The sequence below is a fragment of the Mobula hypostoma genome, chromosome 9 (genome assembly GCF_963921235.1).
Source record: "Mobula hypostoma chromosome 9, sMobHyp1.1, whole genome shotgun sequence".
Lineage (NCBI taxonomy): Eukaryota > Metazoa > Chordata > Chondrichthyes > Myliobatiformes > Myliobatidae > Mobula > Mobula hypostoma.
In genome coordinates, this window is record NC_086105.1 from 107,722,119 (window position 1) to 107,732,649 (window position 10,531).

Sequence of the window (10,531 nt, forward strand, 5' to 3'; positions counted from 1 at the left end):
AGAGAATTCAAAATGCAAAGATGTAAAGGGACTTGGGAGTCCTTGTGCAGGATACCCTAAAGGTTAACCTCCAGCTTGAGTTGGTGGAGAAGAAGGCGGATGCAATGTTGGCATTCATTTCTGGAGGTATAGAATAAAAGAGCAGGGATGTGATGCTGAGGCTCTATAAGGCACCTGTGAGACCACACTTGGAGTATTGTGTGCAATTTTGGGCTCCTTATTTTAGAAAGGATACACTGACATTGGAGAGGGTTCGGAGAAGATTCACGAGAATGATTCCAGGAATGAAAGGGTTACTGTATGAGGAACATCTAGCAGCTCTTGGGCTGTATTCCCTGTAGTTCAGGAGAATGAGGGGGAATCTCATAGAAACAATCCGAATGTTATAAGACCTAAACAGATTAGATATGGCAAAGTCATTTCCCATGGCAGGGGATTCTAGGACAAGAGGACACAACTTCAGGATTGAAGAACATCTATTTAGAACAGAGATGCAGAGAAATTACTTTAGTCAGAGGGTGGTTAATCTGTGGAATTTGTTGCCACGAGCAGCTGTGGAGGCCAAGTTATTGGATGCATTTAAAGCAGAGATAGATAGGTTCTTGACTAGCCAGGGCATCAAAGGGCATGGGGAGAAGCAGGGGAATGGGGATGACTGGAAGAATTGGATCAGCCCATGACTGAATGGCAGAACAGACTCGATCGGCTGTATGGCCTACTTCTGCTCCTATATCTTCTGGTCTTATGGTCAAATTTTACAGAATACAGGATAATCTGCATGTTCTTGCTTCACGAGGGCAGAATGTGCAATAGTTTTTTTAAAAATACAGAGAAAATTTCTAGTCTATTGACAAAATAGGTATTCAGGCTAATAAGAAATAATAATGTTGGAAGTTTTCAGCAGTACAGATAGCCTCTGTAGAGAAAGATACAGGATCAGCACTTCTGAAAATGACCTTACATTTGAATTTTGACAGATTCTGAGAGACAAATTAAAGACGATGACAGTAATTTGACAGGAACTGCTTATTAAATATTAACTGACTGGTCTCAGCTCCCAAATCCCAAGCCTTCCAGTAGCCATGCCCAGTTCTCCACACTTCTCAGCCCCATAGGCTTTCTATTGTAGTTTATTGTGCCATTGCCTTGAATCCTTACATAGATTTAACAACTACTGCCAAACATGAAAATATCTTAAACAGCACACACAGAATGCTGGAGGAACTCATCAGGTTAGACAACATCTATGGAAATGAATAAACAGTCAATGTTTCGGGCTGAGACCCTTCTTTGGGACTGAAAAGGGAGGGGGAAACACCAGAATAAAAAGGTTGGGGGAGAGGGAAGTCGATAGCTGGAAGGTGATAGTTGAAGCCAGGTGAACTGGAAAGATAAAGGCAGGAGAAGAAGGAATCTGATAGGAGAATACCTTATATGAAAGTATATGAAAATATGTTTCCCTCCATTTAACAGGCTGTAGGCATCACACTCCCTTGCAACCCATTCTATTATTCATGTAACATCTTAGGGGGAAAAGGGAACATTACAGCGAAATTTGGTGGAGAACGCTGCTTTTCTGTGAGTCATTGTAGAGCCAGTGGGCTGAAATGTCCCTCCTCTGTGTCCCAGCAAAATATGGTGAAAATGCCTAGAGTATCAGGGATTGATTAGGACAACGCAAGGCTTTTTTTGCGTGTCAATTAATTGTTTAAATAGAAATGAATTCAGACAGACTGCACTGACTCCTTCCTTGAAGGATTTTGCAGCCGCGAGAGCGGGCATATAGGTCTCTCAGACCTCAGTTGTGGTAGCAAAGGGATATCAAGGAGCTCTTCACCTCTATTCTACAAGTACTTTACAGTATTTCAGTGATTTGCTTCAAAGACTCACCTAACAATCAGTGGATGAGTGCACAGTGTCCACACCCCCGGTAATGAGTCAAGTCGGCAGTGAGATTTTAATCCCGGTTGTGCGACCCATACGGGAGACTCAACTGACTCTGACAATTTGGGAAATGGTTAGAACCATCGCATCCCGCCCGCCCGCATCAACAACGTGTCTTCTGTTCAGCCGGCAGTAAACGCCGAACTCTTGTACCTTCGGCTGCCCGCAGGTGCGTTACTACAGGCGAGTGTGAGGGGGGGGGGGCATTGTGGCGGGTGTGTGGCCGAGACACAGCGCAGAGGGACAAGGTTGCCTTTCATCCGCAGCGCATCAGCCATCCACGGCAGGGACCACTCGCCATTCGCAGCCCAGTCTTGACACAGAATCTCTTCAGAAAAGTTACCGAATTGTACGGTTACTGCCTGGAGTTGCATCGCGCTCTTTCATCTCGATGGCGACTGTCAACAGCTCGTCCTGACGAAGTGTGTTGGCAAAGACCCGAGGCTGCAGGTGTCAGCCCTCTCGCTGTGAGCACAAGATTTGGGCTGAACTTCCGACCCTTTTGTCTGGGCTAAAGATTATGTTTTTTTTTATTTTATTCACCCTTTGAGTGGATAATTAGATGAGGCGAAGAACAACACACGGAGAGAAAGAGGGCGAGAAATCCAGAAGCAACATCTAATAGACAAGGAGCAGACAAAGAGAGAGAATGCAGGCAGTGAACATCTCTATTCAGTCCGAAACAGGGATGAGTTAGAGTGAAAAGTAAATCAGGGAGTGCGGAGAGTGAGTGAGTGAGAGAGAAAGAGAGAGAAAGAGCAAGTGCGAGAGAGAGAAAAAGCAAGAGAGTGATAGAGAGAGAGAGAGGGAGGGGGAGAGAGAGAGAGAGAGAGAGAGAGAGAGAGAGAGAGAGAGAGAGAGAAGTAAAGCTGAGAGAAAAGAGAGCGAAAAGCCACAAGGAGCAAATCAGAAACGTGATACAACCTCTGTGAATCGGAACTGCAAAGCAATCGAGAAAGGGAAAAGGGTTGAAATATGTCCGATCAAATGGTAAGAAGGCGAGCCATGACAAAATGAATTTACTGTAAAACGAATTTTCCAAATTTAGAGCGTAAAAAGTGAAAAAGAGCGCACGGAGATATTAGTTTCTGGCTGTTGACGCTGAAAGGGGGAAGCACTATGAAGTTTACATTGCATTCGTTGAATCTGCAATGTTGAGTGGATCCTACAATTGCTCGGATCAGCGACTGTTGGGCTATGTCGCTGTTCTTTCAGCACCGCACATCACCAACTGAAAGACGCAGCCGGAAAGCGTTTAAACCCGTAAGAGATTGTAACTATCAGTAAGGATTTTTTTGTTTGGTAAAAATCTGTTTAAAGTAAACCACTGTTCTTCTTTTGTTTGTTTGTCTGTTCGTTTGTTTGTTTAGAAGATGTATCAGCGCACCTGTGACGTAACCACAAAAGGAACTAAAACACCGGCGAAGTTTGTCTCTCCAACATGCTGCCTATGAAGATCTCGCCCAAGAGGAAAATGAATTCTTCAAAGATTATTACCTATGCACATTTCCCAGTGATGGAACATCTAGTGCGAAACAATTTTTCCTTCTACGTGCACGAAGACCTCAGCAATTTGGAGAATATTCTATTAACCATCCACGAGCCCTCCACAATCGCCCTGACGGTAATGTACATTATATCTTTCATTGTTGGCTTCGTTGGGAATGTTATGTCTATCAAAGTACTGACCAGCAAAAGGAATACCAGGATATCCGGGGTGAGTGCCACTCGCAGTTTGCTAATAAACCTTGCCATCTGTGATCTGATGGTGGTCTGCGTTTGCATGCCCACAACTCTAGGTTATCAAATCTATAAAGCCTGGATTTATGGCGACTTTATGTGCAGAGCGGCACCTTTCACCCAGGCCGTGTCTGTCTCAGCCAGCGTCCTCAGCATCACCGTTATAAGTGTGAACAGGTACTATAATGTCCACAACCCATTAAACGCTAGATCATTCTTCACCTGGAGAAAAATATTCTGGACCATTTTCGTCGTGTGGCTGCTCTCATCTGGTATCTGCATGCCTCTTATATTTATGAACAAGTTAAAAGAGATTGACCCCACTTTTGGGGTTCCATTTTGCAGTGAAGTTTGGTCCCAAGTCAAGTTGAAACAAGCATACAACTTTATCCTCTTCTGCGCTCTTTATGGTTTGCCTGTGCTATTTAACCTAGTGATTTGCTTTCTTACTTGGCGTAGACTATGGAGCACATCCAGTCACTTTAAAGAGTGTGATACCAGGAACCAAGCCCTTCCAGCTTCAAGATTGAAAATCCGCAAAAAGATTGCCAAGATGGTGGTTGCTTTGGTGCTTCTGTTTGCCCTTTCATGGTTACCCTTCTATATGGTAGATATATGGATAGATTTCAACTCCGAAGATGCTCCAAAGGAGAATGAGACATCTTCAGAGTGGATCATGAATTTTCGACCATTTGCTCAATGGCTTGGTCTCACTAATTCTTCCCTAAATCCAATTTGCTATTGTTTTGTTGGGGACCTGTACAGATCAGCCAAGGAAATAAAGAGTAAATATAGAAGAACACTGATTTCTCTCTTCAATTATTCTTTATCTGAAAGCTCCACGAGGTCATCCATCCCTAAACTTCTTTCCTACAAAGAATCTTGTCAGACAACAACAAAAGAATTCAAATTTATTGAGACGAAGGAGGGGAAGTTTAAGGATTGTTTTTCAGCCCGCGGCATTTGTGAGACATCATTGAGCACATGCAAGCCAGTTCCAAAACATACTCTTGAAGCTGACAAAAATGACAGAAAGAACAATAAGTAGATATTCTATGATATACTGTGGAATTAACACCTTGTCACTAATTAATCCAGTGCTGTCACCTTTATTTTAACAATATCTTGAATCCGACCAAGTTGTAAATAATTGGCTTTGTTAGATAGCCTCTGCATAACCATACAGAGTTACATAAAGCCAAAGATTGTGACATATGTAAATTCATCATTCATATCTCGGAATACCCAACATCATCCATGATTAACCATATTAGTCCTTACTTATATATGTGCTTCTATGTATATATTTCCTCTTTCTGACCTGATAGACCAGATTTGCGTCAGGGCAAGAAGGCCATTTTCTCCCAAATATGGCCATCATTCAAGCATTACTCTGCACAGTTATCATCCATATGCCCATGACCTTAAAAAAGCATCATATAAATTCTTAATGCATGGAAATACACACTTCACAGCACAAAATCATACATGACAAGTCAGAAAGTAAACAACTTTTTAATCCTATCCATGAAAATGGAATTAATTATTGTTCCTGTGCTACTGTATGAGGAGAGATTAAGCAATTCAGTGCACTATTGACAAATAAGAGAAAGTCTGCAGATCCTGGAACAATGTACTACAGTATTGGACTCAGGATTATGTCTCTGTTTGGCCCAGTTCATACTGACACCTCAGATACTCAGTAAGTATAAGAAAAGACTAGGATTCAGTTAAATTCACACAGCTTGACCACCACAGTGATTCATATCAATAATGGATATATTAACAACTTGCAAGTTTATTAAATTCTATCTTTCTGAAGCAGGTGTTTTATCTTGCATTGATTATGCAGTCTGGCTTTCACTTAGAGCTGGATTGATCACCTCTGTTGCTCTTACATTTCTAAATGTCCTTAAAAAGGGGCAATTTGCATTTAGATTAATTAATATGCATTGTTTCTCCCTCACTGCTCTTGAGTACTGATGCACAGCTTTGAATCTATAGATCCCAGATTCAATATGTAAACTCACCCAGATGAATTAATGTCATAAATATTGTCTTGGGGTGGGGGGGGGAATGGGGGGGGGACTGTAATGCTGAATAATTTCAACGACTAATTTTCAACAATTATTGGAATGGGTAATTATTTCATGGATAATTATTGGAAATACAAAACTTGGATGAGTTTCCCCTTTTATTAATATTCCCACCCTTGTTTCATGTCTCACTGTTTTGGTAATATTGATCTTTTTGTTTGTACCCGTATATTGCAGAGAATGGTATATCTAGCAATGAGTGTTTAGCACAAAATGACTTTCACTTTCAGAGTGTTGGTCACAGAAGTAAAAAGCCAGGCATGCCCTTAAGGGAAGCTCAGTACTGATTAAATTTATGCCTGAACTGAAATGTCACTTTAGTATCATGACCATTTTATTGTAATTGCTTATGAAATGTTGACTTTGCCCATAAATTTCTAAATCAATAGGTTTGTTGGTACTTATTACAATTATTGGTAGGAATTCTCATTAGGGAAGTTTAAACCATAACCATTAGAAAATATCAAGTTGGTTTGAAATTGTGGAAAACCCCTTTATATCTCCTTTCCAAACCTACAATATGTTAAATAAAATGATAGCAAATCTAGCCAGTGCCTCTGATGATTAATATTTCTAACCCTTTACCTTATGGACAAAAAGGTGACCTTTTATGCTTATGCTTTTCTCTTTAACACTACAAGACAGGTGCAGAATTAGCCCATTCAGCCCATCGAGTCTGCTCCACCATTCCATCATGGCTGATTCTGGATCCCACTCAATCTCGTATACCTACCTTCTCGTCATATCCGTTGATGCCCTGACCAATCACGAAACTATCAACTTCTGCCTTAAGTATACCCATGGACTTGGTACTCTAGTGCAGTCTGTGGCAGAACATTCCACAGATTCACAACCATCTGGCTAAAAGAATTCGTCCTTACCTCTGTTCTAAAAGGTCACCCCTCAGCTTTGAGGCTGTGCCCTCTTGATCTGGATACCCCCAACATAGGAAACATCCTCTCCACATCCTTTGGTAGGTTTCAATGAGATTCCCCTTGCATTCTTCTAAATACTGGCTCTTTCTGTTTGTTTCTTTCTCTTTCATTCTGTAGTTAGATTTTTTTGTTTTCTCTGTCTCTTTCTCTCCTTTCTGAAAGGATATGAAATTCTTTTGTGTATCTTTGTTGAATCCCTATGTCCATTTTTTGCTTCTTGGATTCAATACAGAATGTCATCTGTAAAGCACTAAAAATCATGACTATTCATAGGCATCCATTAGTCTCATAAGACCATGGATTTGCGCCTTGGAAGGTTTCCAGGGCGCAGGCCTGGGCAAGGTTGTATGGAAGTCCGGCAGTTGCCTGTGCTACAAATCTCCCCTCTCCACGCCACTGATGTTGTCCAAGGGAAGGGCATTAGGACCCATACAGCTTGGTACCGGTGTCGTCACAGAGCAATGTGTGGTTAAGGGCCTTGCTCAAGGACACACACGCTGCCTCAGCCAAGGCTCGAACTAGCGACCATCAGATCACTAGACGAACACCTTAACCACTTGGCCATGTGCCAACATATTAATTACTATGTGGTTTTGTTAATCTAATTCATCTGAAATATAATCTGCCACATACATCTGAGGATAGGAAAGTATTGAGAAGCAAATAGAATTGTTTGCTTCTCCAGACTGGCACCCTGCAGTTGAAGATAAAACCATACTTCTGTCATTTCTCCCTACCATTCCACACAGTTTTCACAAAAGAACAACAAATATACTGCTGAATAATTGAGAAAATCATGGCAGAAGCACCAATATTTTGATTGGGTTTTTGTTATCAGTCCAGCTTTGTAAAATGCAATGGTATCCAACCAAAGCTGAGTGATTACATTAGCAACAATAATTCCTACTAATGGCAATAAAGACCCATAAAACAAATCTACTGATTTAGAAAAGAATGGGGTCTATCAGCTTTTCATATCAAATAAGTCACTGAAGATTATAATAATATTTTTGTTCTGTCATAAATATAATTACTATTGAGTTTTGCTCCAGGGTGGTCTTGGCTTCTTACTTCCATTTTCAACATTCTAAATTAATTGCATAAGTATGATAAACTCACAGTTCACGGGATATCTGTAATTGTCTAGCTGTACTTAGTTGATCTTGTTTTCAGGACTGAAGTAAAGTTCATTTGCAATAACATTGCTATCTGTTCATTCATCAGATGTTTTCAGAATATTTACAATTATTCTTTTCTGCGTGATACAATGACCCACTTTAGATAGGAGATGCAATGATATCTATGAATTGTAAATTGTTTTTCCTTTATCAGTAAAAGCAGCGTGGCTGAGAAGAACGAAACCAGGTGTGTCTTAGAGATTTAGCACTCAACCAGCAATCAATGACATGCATTGCATCTTTCTTCTCAGTATTTCAGTTCCAGCTCTGAAAACTTGGTTTTAATAATGGGCACACTCAAGTAATACAACCTACTCATGTAACTGGATTTCAGTTCAGCAAGTGATATACTGTATTTTACCAATTACTTTGTGTGAATACTTGTGTACTTTTGCCACAAATAAATTATCTGGCTTAACCAATTCTCAACTGTAGTATTTAAAATTTCCAAAGATCATATAACCATATAACAACTACAGCACGGAAACAGGCCATCTCGGCCCTTCTAGTCCGTGCTGAACTCTTACTCTCACCTAGTCCCATCTACCCGCACTTCGCCCATAACCCTCTATTCCTTTCCTGTCCATATAGCTATCCAATTTAACTTTAAATGACAACATCGAACCTGCCTCAACCACTTCTGCTGAAAGCTCTTTCCACACAGCTACCACTCTCTGAGTAAAGAAGTTCCCCCTCATGTTACCCCTAAACTTTTGCCCTTTAACTCTCAACTCATCCTCATTCTTCTCTTCACAGCAAGTAAGCTTTTGTCTACAAAGCTTTTTGGTTGTAAGTAATCTATGTTAAAAGCATCTCATAAGCATCTCATTATATTTAAACACAAAATACTCTGCAGATGCTGGGGTCAAATGGAGTCATTATATTTAATGTGGGAGGACTCACAATTTATTCATGCAAGCCTCTTCCAAAAAGGGTAAACTCAAACAAATTACTGTCATTGCAACCACCTGCAACGTCCTTTAAAATAATTTGTAGAACTTCTAAAGGCTAAATAATCACTGAACTACTATCTTTTCACAATGCAAGGTATCGATCATTTCAGAATCAAGGTGCAGCTAGTACAGATTAAGTTAAGTAAGTTCTTAAATTTGTGAGATGACAATTTGTCAGGTTTGCTATTTCTTAAAACTCAATTTTAAATATACTTTTAAATCTTTAATTGTGGCTGACAATCAATTGAAATATTACTAGTATTCACACTATGTTGTAAAAACATATATGAGTAAAAGAAACTTGAGATAATTGGCCTAGACTTAAGAGATCAATGTACTGCAGTAGCGATGTCTTTATTTTTCTACTGTTCCCAGGAAAGTAGCTGGAACTTGGGCTCCCAGCCAGGTACAGGTATCAAATATAACCAACGTTTTGATGGTAAACTCTGCCATTGTCTTCAGAGATATTTGTCATATGTGTTGGGAAAGCACTAGATCCTTTTTTAGCTAGAACTTGTCCCCCACCCCAGCTTGAATTTCTGAAGGAGACATACATTAATAAATTATGGTTTCTCCTACTTTTTACTGTGAAGCAGCATTTTTAATATAGGTTCTATACAGAAAAGATTAATTGCGGCTAAATGAAGAATAAGGCTTCACTTACATTTGCTTAAGTTTCTCTGTACATTTATGACTGTTATTCACATAATATAATGGGTAAAATATGTCAATTACCTGACTGTGCCATTCCTTAAATAAAATGAAATATCTAGCTTTAGGAGCTAGGCCAAGTAATTCATAACTAATATGGGATAAAACTCCTGACGAAGGGTCTCGGCCTGAAACGTCGACTGCACCTCTTCCTACAGATGCTGCTTGGCCTGTTGCGTTCACCAGCAACTTTGATGTATGTTGCTTGAATTTCCAGCATCTGCAGAATTCCTGTTGCTTGGGATAAAACTCATTATGTGCAACATTAAGTTATTGGTTGATTCTAAATCTGTAGCTACATCAACAATTGGGATTCATGCTTTCCAGCCATTGCTATTGTTGTACAATAAGGAGATGTTTTAATTCTAGAACTTATTTACATCTCCTCAACGTCCCCAGCTGGTGTTGCTATCATATGGAACAGAGAGAATGAGATCTGTGATTGATAAAAAAATCAACATGTCACAACTTCTGATGGATAAAAGCTGCAGCTAATCAATTGCCAGAATGCTTTAGATTTAATTAAGTTTAGCAAACTAACTGAGAAAATGGAGTATAAGCTGAGAGAACACGATATCCTTAACTCCCATAGCATGCTTACCAGTTGAGTATTTAATCTGCTGCTACATTGCTCATTTAGGTATCACAAGACAAAGGAGCAGAAGTAGGCCATTTGGCCCATCGAGTCTGCTCCACCACTCAACCATGAGCTAAACTATTCTCCCATCTAGTTCCAATTTCCAGCTTTTCCCCTTATCCCTTGATGCCCTGAATAATTAGATACCTATCAATCTCCTCCTTAAACATCCTCAATGATCGAGCCTCCACAGCTGTATGTGGCAACAAATTCCATAAACCCATGACCCTTTGGCTAAAAAATTTCTCCTCATCTCTATTTTAAATGGGTACCCTCTAATTCTAAGACTGTGGCCTCTTGTCCTGGACTCACCCACCAAGGGAAACAGCCTTTCCAC

The 10,531-nt window shown here is 40.1% G+C and overlaps 1 protein-coding gene across 3 annotated transcripts; it reads left to right on the forward strand.

Annotated features, from left to right (window-relative positions):
* Nucleotides 1-1,956: 1,956 nt before the first annotated feature.
* On the forward strand, nt 1,957-5,534 carry LOC134351350 (QRFP-like peptide receptor). Of its 3 annotated transcripts, none has more exons than XM_063057425.1 (2): nt 1,957-2,113; nt 3,315-5,534. In XM_063057425.1, exon 2 carries the CDS (start codon nt 3,386-3,388, stop codon nt 4,730-4,732), a length of 1,347 nt encoding a protein of 448 aa, XP_062913495.1. In that variant the 5' UTR covers nt 1,957-2,113; nt 3,315-3,385; the 3' UTR covers nt 4,733-5,534. The 3 variants fall into 3 exon arrangements, with proteins under 3 accessions (XP_062913495.1, XP_062913493.1, XP_062913494.1); XM_063057423.1 differs by lacking the exon at nt 1,957-2,113 and adding an exon at nt 2,730-2,934; XM_063057424.1 differs by lacking the exon at nt 1,957-2,113 and adding an exon at nt 3,088-3,207.
* Nucleotides 5,535-10,531: the final 4,997 nt, after the last annotated feature.